The 18,356-nt window shown below is 27.4% G+C and overlaps 1 protein-coding gene across 1 annotated transcript in view; it reads right to left on the bottom strand.

Annotated features, from left to right (window-relative positions):
- The window catches only part of LOC136071976 (uncharacterized protein KIAA0513-like), a 79,983-nt gene extending 70,331 nt beyond the window's left edge, over positions 1 to 9,652 (bottom strand). Inside the window, exon 1 of the mRNA XM_065818731.1 lies at positions 9,547 to 9,652. Coding sequence (XP_065674803.1) covers positions 9,547 to 9,643 — 97 coding nt within the window. The 5' untranslated portion in view covers positions 9,644 to 9,652. The remainder of the gene's footprint in view (positions 1 to 9,546) is intronic.
- Between the last annotated feature and the right edge of the window lie 8,704 nt (positions 9,653 to 18,356).

The following is an 18,356-nucleotide window of genomic DNA, read 5'->3' as shown; positions in this document are numbered from 1 at the left end:
CCAACATATACATCACTTTTAATTACTTTTGACTTTCGTCCAACATTTGCGTGTTGGATGAAAGTCAAAACCATTAATTTAATTACAAATTAATCGTTTTTTTTAAAAACCGCAAAAACGCAAATTTAATTGACCAGAATGTTTTTAAAAACATTCTGAATGTTTTTAACAATATAAACAATGTTTTTTTTTTTTTGTTTTTTTTAATAAAATGTTTTTATTTTTATTTTTTTAATAAAATGTTTTTATTTTTATTTATTTTTACTGTAAATCATACACGGAGTGTTGCTACATCAACTAACTTATAGCCTGACTCGCAACAAAGTGCTGCTACATCGACTGACAAATAGCCTGACTCGCAAGGGAGTGCTGCTATATCGACTGACAAATAGCCTGACTCGCAACAGAGTGCTGCTACATCTACTACCTTTTAGCCTGACTCGCAAGAGAGTGCTGCTACATCGACTGAGGTTTGGTTTGGGCAGGCAGTCTATCAATTAATAAAAAAAAAAATTCCGGTCTTGCATTTTAATTTTTACTTTTTGTCAACAAAATATGGAAAAAACTTTCTAACATATATATATATATATATATATATATATATATATATATATATATATATATATATATATATATAGTTGTTCTTTACCATGCTTGTGATCAAGCCACGACCATAAATTCTCTATTGGATTCAAGTCTGGACTATTGGCAGGCCATGGAAGCACTTGAATTTTATTAGAATTGAATCAATCGCAACAACATGCTTTATGACACAGCACATTATCTTGCTGGAAAATAAATCCATCTTGCAACTGCCATAAATCAATGCTAGGAATAAGCGAGTTTTCCAAAATTTCGTTGTACCTTTCTTTGTTGAGTCTACCATCGAATAAATGAAAAACGCCAACTCCACAGGCACTCATACAGGCCCAAATGCCTATTGAACGACTGCCTTGTTTTGTTCGTTTCAAAATGCATGATTCATCGAACCGTTCGTTTGGAAGTCTACGCAACATTACGCGACCTTTTCTGTTGTCTACCTCAACATTCATTTCATCACTAAAGACCACACGGCTCCACTGATCTGTTGACCAATTTTTATGTAGTTTGCACCACTCTTTCCTGGCAAATTATTGTTTTTTATTTAAGCGTGGTTTTTTTGCAGCAGCACGCCATAAATAATTTAAATTGTGGAGGACCCTTCGCACAGTTCAAGGGCTTGCTTTCAGACCATTTGACAGTGTCCATTTCGTAGACAAGTCTGTAGATGATGCTTGTCTGTTTTCTTTCATTAATCTCACTTACAAGCGAAGATCACGGTCATTTGAAATTTTATTGCGTCCAGTCCTATGACGATCATTAATTGACCCGGTCTCTTTGTATCGATGAATAATGTTAATAGTGTAAGAGTGAGACCTTCCGAGCTTTTCTGCTATTTGTCTGATGCTATAGCCTTCTTCTTTTAATACAAGAGCCGCGTATCTGTCTTTTTCTTCGATCTTTGCACGCATTTTTGCAATATTTTTATATCCTTATTGCAATTCAAAAAATGTTTATTTGATATGGAAACTCAGGTTTTGACATTTTATTTTATAGCCAACGTAATAAGCAATTAAGACAGTTTAAAAAAATATTGGATTATTATTTTTAATAAGTGCAAATTAAAGATTTGAAAGTGGTCGTTAAATTTTGTCCAATTTATTTAAAGAAGATTTATAAGTACTCATCGGTTTTTTAATAAGTTAAACACTATTTAGTTAGAATTATATTTAAAAAATTACACCACTTTAATCCGTATGTTTTAATTAACAAGATATTAAAAAAAAAATTAATATGTCAATTAGAATCTTCTTAATTTTAATTTAAGATTAAGAAACCAACTAAAAAATGAGTGGTCTTTAATTTTTGGCCACCACTGTATATATATATATATATATATATATATATATATATATATATATATATATATATATATATATATATATATATATATATATATATTTATATATATAATATACAAATGCATATATATATATATATATATATATATATATATATATATATATATATATATATATATATATATATATAGGGCGATTCTCAAATTAGTGAAACCAGAGAGCTAATTTTTCAAACATGTTATTTTGAAAATCTTTTTGCATATTTTCATTAAAAACATACTAAATTTACATTTTAGAATAAATGTAGAAGTTTTCGTATAGTGTATAGAAAAATATTGACATATATTTTTATTGTTCATAAAATTCTAAATTTTTTAATTTTTAATAGCAGTGTATTATTTTTCATTTATTATAATAAATTATTATCTTATATAATGTTTATTACATAAAATCATTATCATAACTATTTTTTTATAATTCAAACAGAAAAAAAATATTTTGAAAGAATATGGATAAATATATTTTACAAATTAGTAAATACCCTTGTTGTGATGTCACACACGTAACAAAAAACAACTAAAAGTTTTGTATTAGTAAGCGAAATACAACGAATATTTAAAAAATATTTTTAACTATAAGCAAAAAGTATTAAAGAAATAAAATAGAAAAAAAAAATTTATTGTATTGCAGTGCTATACCTAAAGAAACTCAAAAAAACACTCTAAAATAAAACGTATATATATATAATATATATGTATATTTATATATATATATATATATATATATATATATATATATATATATATATATATATATATTTATATATATATATATACATATATATATATATTATATATATATATATATATATATATATATATATATATATATATATAAATATACATATATATTATATATATATACGTTTTATTTTAGAGTGTTTTTTTTAGTTTCTTTAGGTATAGCACTGCAATACAATAAATTTTATATATATATATATATATATATATATATATATATATATATATATATATGTATATACATATATATAATATTATATATATATTTATATATATAATATATATATATATATAACCCTCAGAATTAGGAAAAATGAGGTCGGCAATAAATTGCCGATCTTAAACTATTAAAGGTTGGCATTAGGTCAGCAAAAAACTTTAACACAAAGAGGTTATCATAAAATATAGAAAAGAGGTCAGCAATTAATGCCGACACATAATACATATAAATATATATATCTACTATAGCATATTTATGTGAGCATTTGCTCATTTTAGGGATAGCCTTCAATGCGCGTGCCGATTCACGTTGGATCTCTTCAATGGACTCAAAACGATTTCCCCGGAGTGGTCTCTTGAGCTTTGGGAACAGCCAGAAGTTATACGGTGCTAAGTCGGGCGAATACAGTGGTTGTGGAGCAACATTGGTAGAGTTTTTGGCGAAAAACTCACGAAGAACCAGTGCTGTGTGCAAAGGCGCATTATCGTGGTGCAAAATCCAAGAGTTATTGGCCCATAATTCCGGTCTCTTTTTGCGAATAGCTTCACGCAAACGTCACATAACGCTTAAATAATATTCCTTGTTGACAGTTTGGCCAGTTGGAAGGAATTCGTAGTGCACGACACCACAATAATCAAAGAAAACAGTCAACATGACCTTGATTTTTTAGCGACTTTGACGTGGTTGTTTCGGTCACGGCTCACCTTTTTCACGGTATTCACTCGATTGGTCGGTTGTTTCAGGGTCGTATGCGTAGACCCAAGTCTCATCGCCAGTAATAATTTATTTGTAGACGTCTTGATAGTCAGAAAGCATTGCTTCACACGTTTTAACGCGACGCTCTTTTTCAAAGAAATTGAGAAATTTCAGCACCAAACGTGATTTGAGTCTTCTGAGGCCCAAATGATCCTTCAAAATCGCTTGGACCGACCTAAATGATATTCCAACCATGTCAACAAGGTCTCGAATGGTTAACCGACGATTTGCAAGCGCCAATTCTTTGATTTTGTTGATGTGGCGATCATCAATCGAAGTCGATGGTCGTCCGGAGCGTTCCAAGTCATCAACACGTTCTCGGCCTTCTTTGAAGTCTTTGTACCACTTGTAAACATTTTTTTGAGACATAGTCTCTTCACCGAAGTCCTTTTGCAACATTCTATACGTTTCAGCAGCAGAAATATCATTCCGCAAACAAAATTTAATAGCACTTCTTTGCTCAACAAAATTAGACATCGTGAAAATCGCCGAATGCACTTTTGGTACTTCAGAAACAAGCGTAAACAAAAAAAAATAATTATGAGTTTGACATGTAATTTGGCGCAAATGTTAATGACATTCCTACCAACTAAAAAATAAAAAAGATTGGACGATTCGAATAAGGCCGGAAGTTTAAATTAAAAATTCACCTTACTTTTTGATCACAGTAGTATATATATATATATATATATATATATATATATATATATATATATATATATATATATATATATATATATATATATATATATATATATATATATATCAGTTGAACACGATGAAATTCAGCACCTTTTAATCATTATCTACTCAAAAACTACTTGACAAATTTTTTTAATTTTTTTGCACATGGAACTTAATGCGTTGTTGTTTAATTGTATTGGTTATAATTATTCATTTTCATTGCTATTGGGCTAATTTATTTAAAATAATTATTTATAAATAACTTATAACTATATATATTCCTTTTGTATGATAAAAATAATACTATATGATTTCTTCATATTTTATTTTTGTTTTTATACTTGTGCTATATTTAATACATTTAAATATATTTTACAGCAATAAACTTGATATATAAAATAATACTGCTTTTAATACCCTTCTAGTAGTTCTATTTATAAAAAAACGTAAAAAAGATTTGTTTTTTTTAATTCATTAATGCTTTTTTTTATACACGCCCATATTGTACAAGAAGAATATATTTAAGAAGTATATATACCAGAATCTTAAAAAATATTTTAGTACTAAGTCTCTTAGAAATTAAAAATTAGATTACCTTAAATTTTAACTTAATCACATCAACATAACATATATTTTCTCCTAATTTCCGAAAAAAAATTTAATATAATTGTCACTTTATCTTTATAGCTTAGAGATATCACGGTTAAATTTTTAAAATTTAATTTAATTTACAAAGCACAAGAAAAATGAATCAACTAAAGAAGCGCAATAAAAAATGTTATATTTTATTCCGTTATTTTAATAAGACAATATATTAATACTAAAATAGATCTTGCAAAATTGCTACCTTCATTGCAAAATTTTTTAAGCAAACATCAAGAAGCTTGAATAAAGAAACGTAATGGTTGCGACAACAAGTTAAAAGAACTTAAAAAGTTGTAAACTATATGCATCAGGAAAACATTTAGATGGAATAGAGCTCCAAAGCAATGACATGCAAGGGAAAAAGACCAGATGAATAAAAGCAGCTTTGCTGAACGACGAGTCAAACAAGAATTAACAGTGACAGTGACTCAAGCTTGACAGATAGAGCAGATCTAAATAAATTTACAATGGGTTTTTGGACCTGCCATAAAAAAAGCACTATTTAGAACTAGCCGAAATATGACAACAAAATTTCATACCGAATATGATAACAGAATTCTAATCAATTAATTTACACTAAATATAGTGTAAATTAATTGGTGAACAATACTGTTACTGTCTTACTTATAGGATTACAAAAAAATAGTTTAACCTATTTCCAGTAATCTAATTGGATATCCAGAAAAAATAAAATTTTAAAGAAATACCCGGAATTCTAGAAATATCTGGAAAAAGACCTGGAGTTAATATAGAAATATCAACAATATTGTAACAATTGTTTGCAGTAAATTACTAAGTTTTGTCGGAGTTAAAATTAAAAAGCTACTGCAAGACTCAAGCTGTTACAAAAGAGAGATCAGATTCAAACCTGTTCTAAGCAATTTAAAGTAAAGACTTATGTCAAGAAAAGAGTATAAAGTTGAGTCATCAGCAAATAGAGCTACTTTAGATGTAAAATTATCAATAAGATCATCAATGTAGATAAAAAACAATACAATAAAAATTTCCAGTAACTTCTGGGGTAGCCTTGCGGTACCATAGAAGTTACTGGAAATAAAGAAGTGTTTTGAGTCTAATACTGTAGTTAAAATGAAATGATTCAATAATCTTGAAAACTTGCTTAAATACACCATATGAAGCAAGCTTATGGAGAAGACCAGCATGCAAAACTTCATAAAAGGCTTTTGATATGTCAAGAGCAATAGCTTTTGTCTTGCTGCCTCCAACTATTTCACACAAAAATCTTACAACAGTTAGCAAGTCAGCCATAGAACAAGAAGATCAAAAACCATTTTGAATATCAGAGAGTAAGTTATAAGGCTCAAGATGAGATGCTAGAAATTTGTTGGTTTAAGACTCAAAGATCTTGCTAATAATAAAGAGGAGAATGATCTGACAATAGTTAGAGAGGTCAGAGCATTCTCTAGAGTTTTAAAAATTGGAAACAAAGATGCTGTGTTCCAGCAGGCAAGAAACAAGATTCAGCCAAACACTTATTAAATAGTATTGAAGACACTGTTGAAGAAACACTGATGCAGTTTTCCAAGTCTTTTGAAACTAATTTTTGAAATAAGATCATGATATAGTAAACTGAGAATATTGGAGCTTAGCATCAGAGAAACCCTTTTTATATTTCTTGTAATAACAAAAATTTATTGTAATAATATATATATATATATATATATATATATATATATATATATATATATATATATAATATATATATATATATATATATATATATCTATATAAATGACCATGGGATATATATTTATGTGTTTAAGGAAAGATTCTAGTTAATTCTAACAATATTATACATGATATGTATATATTCTAACAATATTATACACGATACTATAAAGATATTTTTTTTATTCATATATATGCGCAATCACAGGAAGAATAAGTTGATGCTTTAAATTAGAATTAATTATTTTTATTCTTTCTAGGATATAATTACTACATAGCCCGCTATATAGCATCTATGTAGCCTGCTACATAGCTTTACAATAGCCCAATATACAGGTACTACATAGCCGCAGGCTATATAAAGATACTGTTTAAATTTACGAAACAATGTTCTTTGTAAGAGTTTCTTTTTAAGAGTTTTTTAAGAGAGTTTTTTGTAATGCAAGAATTTGAACATGGGTTTCCAAAATGACGTTGTCACATAATTGCCATCATCCTGGTTAAAACCATTGGCGCAAAAAGTACTTTCGTTGTGGTGTTTTTCCAACGCTTCCCTAACTTTCCTATTAAAACTATTTATTAATTTTTAAGGTATTGCAACCATTCCAGTGGAAATTTCCTTGGCAAATTTTGAAATGTTCAGCTACTGCTGAATTTTCCCCTTTACCTTGTTGTGCACTTGTTTGATGCTGGCATATCCAAGACGATATCTTTAGCCCAGTTTCACCAACATAACATTTGCCACAAAAGCACTCTAATTTGTAAACACCGGGATAGGAATTAACTGGTAGTGTAGGTTTATTTTTGGAGCTAAGTAGACTTTGTAGATTTTTTAGAGACTTAAACACTGGTGCGTATTGTGTTTTTTTTAAAAACTCTTTGTAACTTAGGACTAATTCCAGGGATCCAGGGTAAAGACACAAATCTTTTTGGAGACATTAGGAAATGTTGATTTTTCGTGAGATCTTTTTTGTTGTTAACACTTTCTTTTGTAGGCTTAACTAGTTTTTCCAGACTTTTCCTTTCATAGCCGTTTTCTACAAATACATCAATAAGAAACAACAACTCGTCATCAATGTTATTTATTGCGCATACACATAGTGCTCTATGGACAAAACCAATAAAGACTCCATTGAAAATATTAGGGTTATGGCATGAGTTTGGTTTAATTTGAACTTTTGTGATTGCACTTTTGCGTATATTTTAAAACTATATGTACCGGTTTTATTGTTGGCAACTGAAACATCAAGATAGTTTAATGTATTGCTTAAGTCAGTAGATTCCATTGTGTGTTGAATACTTTTGTGTTGTTTGTTAACTAGATCTAAAAACTTTTGCGCATCTTCTTCTACCTGGACCCTTGAATGTATATCATCAACATTTTAAAATGATTTTTTAAATGATTTCACATGGATGTTATTGTTAAGAGCCAATGAAAGTGCAAAACATTCAGCAACTACCACCATAAGAGCTAACCCAATTGGAGTTTTCAAGCTCATGAATATCATTTTCATATAAAAAATAGCAATGAGAAAGACAAAGTTCTAAAAGTAATCTGATCTCTTTAAAAGTTAATTTAGATATAAAGATTGCTTCTTTAATCAGAACCAAAGGGTACAAATTAACAACATTAAAGGAGACCTGAACCTCATTCTTATCAACTTCCCATAATCTTGCTGTATGCACAAATTGTTGAGAATTTTTTAAACGCGTTTCATTTAAGTTTAGAGTGGGTTATATTATATTAACTAAATATTTAGAAATGCTATATATAGGTGCACCAATGGTGCTTACAATTAACTTCATTGGGTAACCTTTTTCAGGCTTCTGGGGTTTAATTACTCCATATAAACATGGTGGTACTCAGATAGATATTTTTATATTCTTTTTTGGTAAAATGTCCTAGTTTATTTAACTTTCTGAGAGTGATTTGAACTTTGTGAAGAATTTGAATAGTTGGGACACACCTTAACTTTTTTGAATCTCCTAAGTGTTCTTTAATTTTTTCTAGAGCACTATTTCGATTGATTCAAACTAATCCGACTAATTTTGTTGAGCTAATTGATTATAAACAAATTTTATTTTTTACTTTTTTTATTTAACATAGTTTTTAAGTTTACCCCTTAGAAAACAAAAATGTCCACAGACAATCGTTATATATATATATATATATATATATATATATATATATATATATATATATATATATATATATATATATAATTAAATGAAGATTTAATTAAATGTCATAATGTGACAAGTTTTATTGGTGTTTTTAATCTTTTTACAAAACAAAGTTACAAAAGTTTCTAAAGTTTTAGTGACACCCCTGTATTCAATGTAAAACAGCTATGTGATACATTATTTATGTGTTTGAGAAAATATTTTTAAGTATGATTCAAAGGGTAATATTATAATTCATCCCCCGTTAATTAAAAAAGTTTTAACTTAGCTTAAGTACATATATTTCTAGCTTATCTAGCTTAGAAAGATTAATATTAAATTTATCTTGCAAGACAAGCAAAAAAAAAGCTAAATGAAAAAATAAAAATTTTGCTAATTATTCCTTTCCAATATTTTACTAGGATTTTACTTTCTTTTGATTTTAAACAAGCTAATTGTATATACTACTTTAGTTATTTTCATCAATCTTTTTTAGTTTTAAGGACCACTTTTTATGCTGCAGGAAATATTAAAAAAAAAATTAAATAAATTATATATATCATAACATTTACAACTAAGTAACATTAAATTGTATTTCAAAAAATAGTAATAATACTTATGCAAAAATGTGTATAAAAATAGAATGACTGATGACAATTATGTAAACAAATTTGTTTTTTTTGATTACCAGGATTAAGCAAAGTGTCAACAATATTTTTGTAGTTTGATTTTTTTTCATTGCCAGAAATTTCATCCATAGATAATGCTTGTACAAACGGTATCATTATTAATTTAACTCTACAAAAATATATACTTTTATTTAAAAATATCTTAAATATTATTACAATATCATTGTTACATTAATACATCCATACATGGATTGGTATTTTTTTTTTAAACAAAAAATTATGTTTTAGTAAGTAACTATTGAAAATTTACTCTAAGTAGTTAAAAGTTCAAACTTATAAAATAAAAAGTTTTATTTTAAACAATAAACTTTTATATATTATTTAAATATAAAGTTTTATTTTAAATAATAAACTTTTAAAGTTTATTATTTCTTCTTAGTAATTAATTATTCCTCATAATTTCTTCTTAGCAGTTAAAAAAAAGAAACAGAAAAAAAAAGTTCTTTTTGTAAAAAAAAAAATTAAGTTTATGGTTTATCAAATTTACTATTATATAATTAATATTATTATTAACACTAATTTATACAAATAAATATTACTATTAAAAAAAATAATATCATTATTTAATCTCAGGAAAAAGGGTACAACTAAAAAGATAAATAAAGAAATACTAAATGATATTTAGTTAAAGACATGTATTAGAGTATAATATAAAGCACTACTACTGATTCTAAATTTTAAACTATTAACAATTTAAAAGCTTTTTTTCTAAAAGGAGCCAAGTCACACATTTTATATGTTTTAAGAAAAAAAAACTTATTATCAGGCAAAGAATTTTTTAAATCTCAATAATTTTGTAATCATAAAAAATATGATAAACAATTTTTTTATTTAGACTAACATAGTAAGTATTGAAAAAACTTAATTTTGGAAAAAATGCACTTAGCTCCTTTTAGAAAAATGCTCTTCAAATACATTTAGTATTTTTAGATTTTTTAAAAGGTTAAATGTTATTATAAAGCAAGTATAAGTACAAATAATCAGTAATACAAGAACGCATATGTTAATTACGTGAAAAAGTTGTATACCAAAACATAATTTATACTTTCCAAGTTCAGTTTTAATTACTTTCTTATACAACTTCATCTATATCTGAGACCAAATCTTTCTTCTAAGACAACCAATCCTTTCTTTATTAATTTTTATTTCTGATCATTAATTAGGATTTGATTCTTATAGTGATACTATTTTTCATATCAATGGAAGTTATTGTACTATCAACGAAATTGTTACACATATAATAGCTTTTTTTCTTAATTTGTATTTGATTTTTTTTGCTAAAAAGTGATACCATATATTAAAAATTAATGATTAAAACCATATTTCCATAACCATATAACCATAGTAAGAGTCTATTTCAATATCCTTTAATATCCTTTTAGACTTTATTATTTTGTCAGAATATTGAATAATACATTTAAAATAATGCATCGTATTTTTATATTGGGCTTGATATTTATTTTAAAATTTAATAATAAACAGATAAAAGCTACTAAATTTGTTGAATACTTTATATTATAGGAAAATGTTAAAGTTATATACAATTTCAATTTAATGTTTACAAATTTTATTATAATTCTCAGAAATTTTTATTTGAATGAATTCTAATAAAAACACATGTGACATGTAAAAAAGTGTGACGCTTAAACAGCAAAAATTTATTAAATCTTTGTCCCATTTTGCAAAAATGTAAAGTGGTATTTGAGTTAGATTTTTGTTTCTCATGTTACTAAACTCATCAACAAGTTTCATGTTTCATGTTCAAAAAACGAAAAATCACGGCACCCTAACGTTTTTTTGTGCCAGAATTAAGAAAAACATTTTGAATAGGAAATGCGTAAATAATTTTTTCGTTATTGTTGTTGTTGTTGTTTTGCTTGTTTTTTCCGTTGCGTTGTTCAGTTGCCTGCCCAAAGAAGAGTCAGAGAGCGCGGGATTCATGTCACCCAGTAAAAGAAGGGGGGCACATAACTTTTGTATTTAATCTTATACTGTCTTAACCAGTGTAACTTTGAAATGACGTTATAAATTGGTAATCAAATTTTTCAATGGCGTCATATATTCAATATATGACGCCATTGATAATAGCCCGATTTAAAACGGACTATTGGCACACCAATATAATAGGTGCTTATTGCGCTTACCGCGCAATTTTATTGAATCACTTTTGATTCAATAAAATTAAATCAAAAGTGATTCAATAGTGATTAAAGTTTAAAAGTGAAAGGACGTTAAAGCTATTTTTTCTTTTTCTTAAAGACGTTAAAGCTATTCTTTTCTAATTCTTTTTTTTAATTACGCACCGTGATTTTTATTTTTGCTATTAAAACATTAAAGTACATTTTCTTTTTATTATTTATTTTATTTTATTTTATTATATATTTTTATTTTATTCTATATTTTTATTTTATTATACATTTTATTATATATTATTATTTTATTATATATTTTATTATATATTATATATTATTATTTTATTATATATTTTATTATATATTATATATTATTATTTTATTATATATATTTATTTTATTATATATTATTATTCATTTTATTATATATTTTATTTTTTATTTTTTTAATAATGTAAGTTTAACATTTTATTATTAAATCGTTATTATAAATATCTGCTTCAAAAATATACAAAGTGACATGCAAGTGACTGGTCGGACTTGGCGAAATGTAGAAACATTGGCCGAGGGTTTTGGTTTGGCAGACAGTCAGTTTAAGACAGGCATTTATTTTAGGTTTTTTAGTTTTTTTTATCTTTGATCCCTAAGAAATTTTCAAATGATTTTACAATTATTGCACTTAACTAGTGGGCACGGGCCCTAAAAAAGACGTCTTTTGAACGTTCAAAAGACTTCCAAAACGTTTAAAAGACGTTGAAGAGTTGTCTCATTTAAGTCCCGTGTCTACTCATTAAGCAATCTCATTAAGTAATCTCATTATTTTTGTTATTTCAAAAAAAAAAAAAAATTTAGCTGTTAAAACGGGGCTGGGGAGCCGGTTAAAAAATTTTCTGGCTCCGATTTCTGATCCCGAGCCTAATTTGAAGCTCTAACTCCAATTCCGGTATCATTTTTTTAATACTGTAGAGCAAGCTCCGGCTCGGGCTTTATCTATAATACTATATAATATTGTAAATTACAAAACTTACAACCCCTCATTTTGTGGTGGTCAAAATTTGCATAATCATAACTGCTGTAATTTAAAATATTTTCTACAAAATTTAAAATCTGTCGATGAATTTAAATTTAGTTTAAGATAGTAAAGTTCAAAATTTTACTACAACAGTGCCCTCACGTTCGGGCAGGGGGGCAAACGTTTCAGGGCTTTTTTGTTCCCAGGCCTCCACCATCCCAATTTTTTGTAAGGCCTGCTGATATGGCATATTTATCAATATACTTAAGTTTGGAGTTTGCATAATGAGTGAAAGTGTCCTAAAACATCAAAAAATTATGTGTATACCCAATGCATTATTAAAATTTTCATTAAAAATATGTATATAAAACAATTTTTATTACCAATTTTTTTTTTTTTTGGCAGAATAGATAATACCAAGTTTGCTTATGTCCGTAGTTTGCCCACTGTGCTGTGGTTCTAATTTTTAAAAACTTTGGGAAACACTCTGACCCCTCCAACTATTTTCCAATTAGTCTTATCTCTATTATTAGCAAGGTATTTGACTCTCAGCAATAAATTTCCAACATCTTAAATTTTTTGTTTCCGCAGTAATTAAGCCATCTTCTATCTTTTTTTTTTTATTGTTTCTTATCTACATTAACGATCATCCTGAAAACCCTACATCTGAAATGGCTTATTTGCAAATGACTTAACTCAATTGCAATACTTATGACATTCCTATATTGATAAGTGACAACTCTCTCACTAATGAAATAATGTTGATCAAATGTAGTTGTGCCTGCATTATTTGCCAAGCTTTACGCACTGTCCCATTGTCCTAAGAATGCATCTCATTCTTTTTTCTACAAATTTTACCATGGCTATTGCTCGCACTCTAGTTCCGTCAACCAAAACTCATTCTCGTTCGACTTGTCATTAAATGACGAGTCGAACGAGAATGAGTTTTGGTTGACGGAACTTGAGTTTTAAAGTTTTAGAACTTTAAAGTTTTAGAACATTGCCAAATTTTGGAAAAGTCGCATTCTTTTGAATTGCGATTTGGAATGGCAATGGGTTTATTTGCACTGACCACAATGTTTGTTTAAATTTTTTGTTTATAAAGGAATTAATAATGCAAACGTTGATTTTGATGAATTTCATTTTTTAGATAGTATTAAGTTATTTGTTTAAAAAATCTCTTGTTATGCTACGTATCTTATAAATATTACATTTCACACATTTACTGTTTAAAAGAAATCCATAAATTTACACAATAAACAGCTTACAGCCCAAACTTGATTAATGCAGAGCCTAAACTTGAATAATACGTTTATTTTTCTTAATTAATTGTATGGCACGCTCCACAAAAATAAGTAAATTATTTTATGTTTGACTTTCTAAAAAAATTTTGTGTGATACTTAATCTCTTTTATACAAAAATGTTAATCGTTGCATCAAAAGAAAAAAATAGACTATTTATTAAAAAACTCCTATCAACCATTTAATAATAATTTAATAATAAATAATTTAATACAACCTCCCATAACTCTTTTTGACAAACTCCTAATTGCTCAAATATTTCAATATTAGATCATAGTCATAAGAATACATAGTCTGGAAACACGGACCGTTTCCATTGTTTTTCGATTTTAACTTGAAAACTGCACAACGACCCGGCAAACCTGCACAAGTTTAAAAAATGGCATTATTTAACAGCGATTTCGAGATAAATAGTGATTTGGAATGTTTGTTTGACGTGGTTGAAGGAGGATTTTTGAACAATGACATTAACTTAATTACAGATATAGATTCTATTGTTTCTGATATTGATATTTATAGAGATAATGTCGAACAGCATGCATGCATTCAGTGTCCCAAAGTTTACAAGACAATTAGAGGTTTAAAGAGACACATTGCATCGAAGCATATTTTAGAGAGTTTTGAAATATATTCTTCCAAAATGTATAATACGGAGAACTCGTCTAATACATTGTCACCACTAAAGCTGAAAAGCATAGTTGAAGAATGTGCAAGTTTATTGCAAATGGACATGTGTCTGCCATTTGATATAAGAAAACAGTTCTCATGCGAGAAATTTAGTTATTCATTAGATGATGCTGAAAATCTTTGGAAAAAGTTAAAACCAATAATAGAACAATTTTAAGGCAATAGTGATTTATTTTATCAAGATTATTATTAACTATTGTTGAGCGAAAATCTACTAGCTTCACACTTCAGCGATCTAGCTTTGAGTAATACACTACTCACTGAAATGTCTTCTCTTATATTAAACAATCTTTCTGATATAAAACCAAATACTATTGAATCTGTAAATACAACTCAGGAAATAACTGATATAGAGAGAAAGAGTTTACAATATCTTATTGGATATATTTTTCAGAGAGTGTATACTAAATTTAAAAGTAGTAAAAATGTATGTAAGTATAGCCAACAGTGTGTTTCAATTTTACTGCGCTGTAGGGTTATGGAAGATGATACTCAGACACTTGTAAATATTAGAGATAGAGGGGGTTTGTGGAAAGTAAACAATATAATTCAAGATCTTTTTCTGACATGTGAGAATATTTTTCGTAAAAAAACAACACAAGTTTTTTTAAAACTAGATCCTGAAGTTCTAATCGAGTCCATGTCGACAAATTATATTGTTTTATCCCTTTATAAACAAGTTTGCAATGATCCAGAATCAACTGAAGTTAGTAAGAATTTGCTAGAGCACTTAATTACATTATTTGTAAGAGTTCGTTCATTTTCTTATGCCAAAGATATTATTGAAAAACATAAGATGAGAAAGAAAACCTGTAAAACTCGTTCATTGCGATGCGAATTAAAGAAAGCAAGTGAAGGAAATTGACATAAATATTGAACATAAAAGGCTATTTTCATAGCCACATATCTTTTTAAAACATTAATGGCATAAAACTACTTTAATTCTGTTTAAAATTTTACTTAATATTTACTTAATTTATTAAAATAGTACTTCAATAAACTTTTTGTTAGCTTTTTGTTGTAAATCTCATAGTAAATTCAGGGTTATGATCAATTGCGTATTTATATATATATATATATATATATATATATATATATATATATATATATATATATACGTAATTGATCATAACCCTGATCATTTAATATATATATATGTGTGTGTATATATTTATATATATATATATATATATATATATATATATATATATATCACACTGACATCACACTGATTAAGGGATAGATGAGGGTACATGCATAGACTGATTTAGGGAGAACCTGCAAGTAAGTTGTTAGCACATTGAAAGGTTTGGGTTAGGGCAGGGATCAGCTTCTTTTCATTATTTTTCCTTTTTCTAAAAAAACACTACTAAATAAACTAAAATTTTCTAAAAAAAAACACACTTAAAGAAAGGTTACATATTTTATCATGTTTTGCTCACTATAGTTGGCAAGAGTAAGTATATATATATATATATATATATATATATATATATATATATATATATATATATATATATATATATATATATATATATATATATATATATAAAATGTCATTGTTTTCGTTGAAAGAGGTTACACACCCCATGAACCTTGATTATACCTTAGTTCCCTAATAAAAGTTTTTTTTTTTTCTCAAAAAGTATATCAACTTGGGTCTCAAAAGAACCAGAATTTTATACAAATTTTAGAAATAATTGAAAAAAATCAATTTTTTTTAAACCAAAAATTATTAAGATCAAAATTATTAATAATTTTGTGACATTTAGTAGCAATATCTTTCTAAAAAGATTTTCATAAGGAAGAATAAAAATATTTTTTAATAATTAAAAAGAGCTATTTATAGAAAAGAATTGTTTCTTTTTGCACCTCAATAACCTTACTCGCATGGGGCAATTTTCAGTTGCTACGGTACTGGCTGAGCCAATAAAATAAAATTTTATTGAAATGAATTAATTTTAGTTACGTTAAAGATATTCTTATGACTGTAGTGACAAAGTATTTCATCACTACATAGTCACACAAGTGATGAAGTACTTCATCGCTTTCATTTAACATATATTTTTTCAAAGCAAACTTTGATCACACCTGCGACCGTCGGTCACAGTCCCCCTTTATTTACTTATAAATAATTATGCAAGCAAATAGAAAACAAGCAAATGTTATTCCAAGTGAATTAAAATTATAAGTATTGATCTTGTTTATTTTAAATGTTTACTATACCTATGGCAGAATTAGTCTAAGACGTGGGGGGCAAGCTGACCCCCATGTCCCCTACAACAGTCAAACCGCGCCCCCTAAAATATTCAAAAAAATAATTTTCCTTTTAAATAACCCTCAGGAGGGGGTCCAAAATCAGTAGTTTAACTTACTTGAACTTGATGGAAGCCCGCCAATTTATTTTAATAAAATATGCCAATCGTATTTTGTTTAGAAATATTTTTTTGAAGAAAAACACAATGCCTTTATACTAATTCATTTATAGATACTCTTACCATTATAAATATAATGACAAATAATGCTTTTAAAACTTTGTGGTTATGAAAATAACCTTTTTATTTCAATTAATAAATGTGAAAAAGCAGAACTTAATGTTGGTTTGTAATTTGAATTAACTTTGAACTATTTTTTTTTCTTTTCGGTAAAGGATTATTTTCAATATCCATGATATTATTGTTAGTAGATTGAATGTTACCAGTAATTGGACGAACTGAAAATTGTGACTTGATTGTATTGTCATTGTAGCCAAAATCTTTGATAGATGGATTATCTTTTCTGCGACCAATTGCACGTTGTCTTCCAAAATAGTTTTCAAGGTCATCTTGGCAGAATCTTTCAGAAAATACAAATCGAACACCATTTTCAAGTAAAAATTTAACAACTTCTTTAAATGAATGCACTGTAATTTGCAAACCTTCATAAGTTTGAGAAGAAATAAACATTTTTGATTTTGAGCTCTCATCAAAACTTCCTTCTCGTTGATCTATAGATTCTTTCCACAATTTAAAGTATAAAAGGAAGTTATCTAACCAAGCAAATCTTGAATCATCTACTGATTCATAAGGTTTTAAAAATGGCTTTCTTTTTGTTATATGCTCAACACTGTTCTTTACATTCAAACAATCAAAAAACATATCCATCATTAAACAAAATTCTGCAGTTCCAGCAGCTTCTGGTGGTCCAAACTGCTTTAAAACATTTCCTACTGTTTCGCTCAATACTTGGGATGCAAGACATACCCTCATCACAGAATATGGTGTTAAGTTTACATGATCGCTTGTTAGTTTAGGAACAAGTTTTAAACCTCTTTCTAAATCAGAATTATAAAATGTTGAAATATGATTCCAAAGAAGAAAAAATCCACTATTCCACATGTAGCGTGATTTACATCCAGAACCAGAATTACTTAGACAGTTTCGAGAAGTTTTGATTAGATGAGGTACATCTGCAAAGAAAAAGATGAATCTATTATCATTACTAAATAAGTTTTTAGTGCAATATATAATTTTTTTCCCTGAGCCACCATCTAATTTCTTATGCATTTTGAAAAACTTCCTATTTGGAGATGCACCATCTGCAGTTGCAGCTATGACTTTCAAATTTATACTCTCCAGATAACGCACTGCTTTCCAAAATATTGGCATAAGTTGTGTCGATGTTACTCCAGTTGTGG

Source organism: Hydra vulgaris, chromosome 15 (assembly GCF_038396675.1).
Source record: "Hydra vulgaris chromosome 15, alternate assembly HydraT2T_AEP".
NCBI lineage: Eukaryota > Metazoa > Cnidaria > Hydrozoa > Anthoathecata > Hydridae > Hydra > Hydra vulgaris.
The sequence above is the reverse complement of the archived record's forward strand: the minus strand, read 5'-3'. Positions and strand labels throughout refer to the sequence as shown.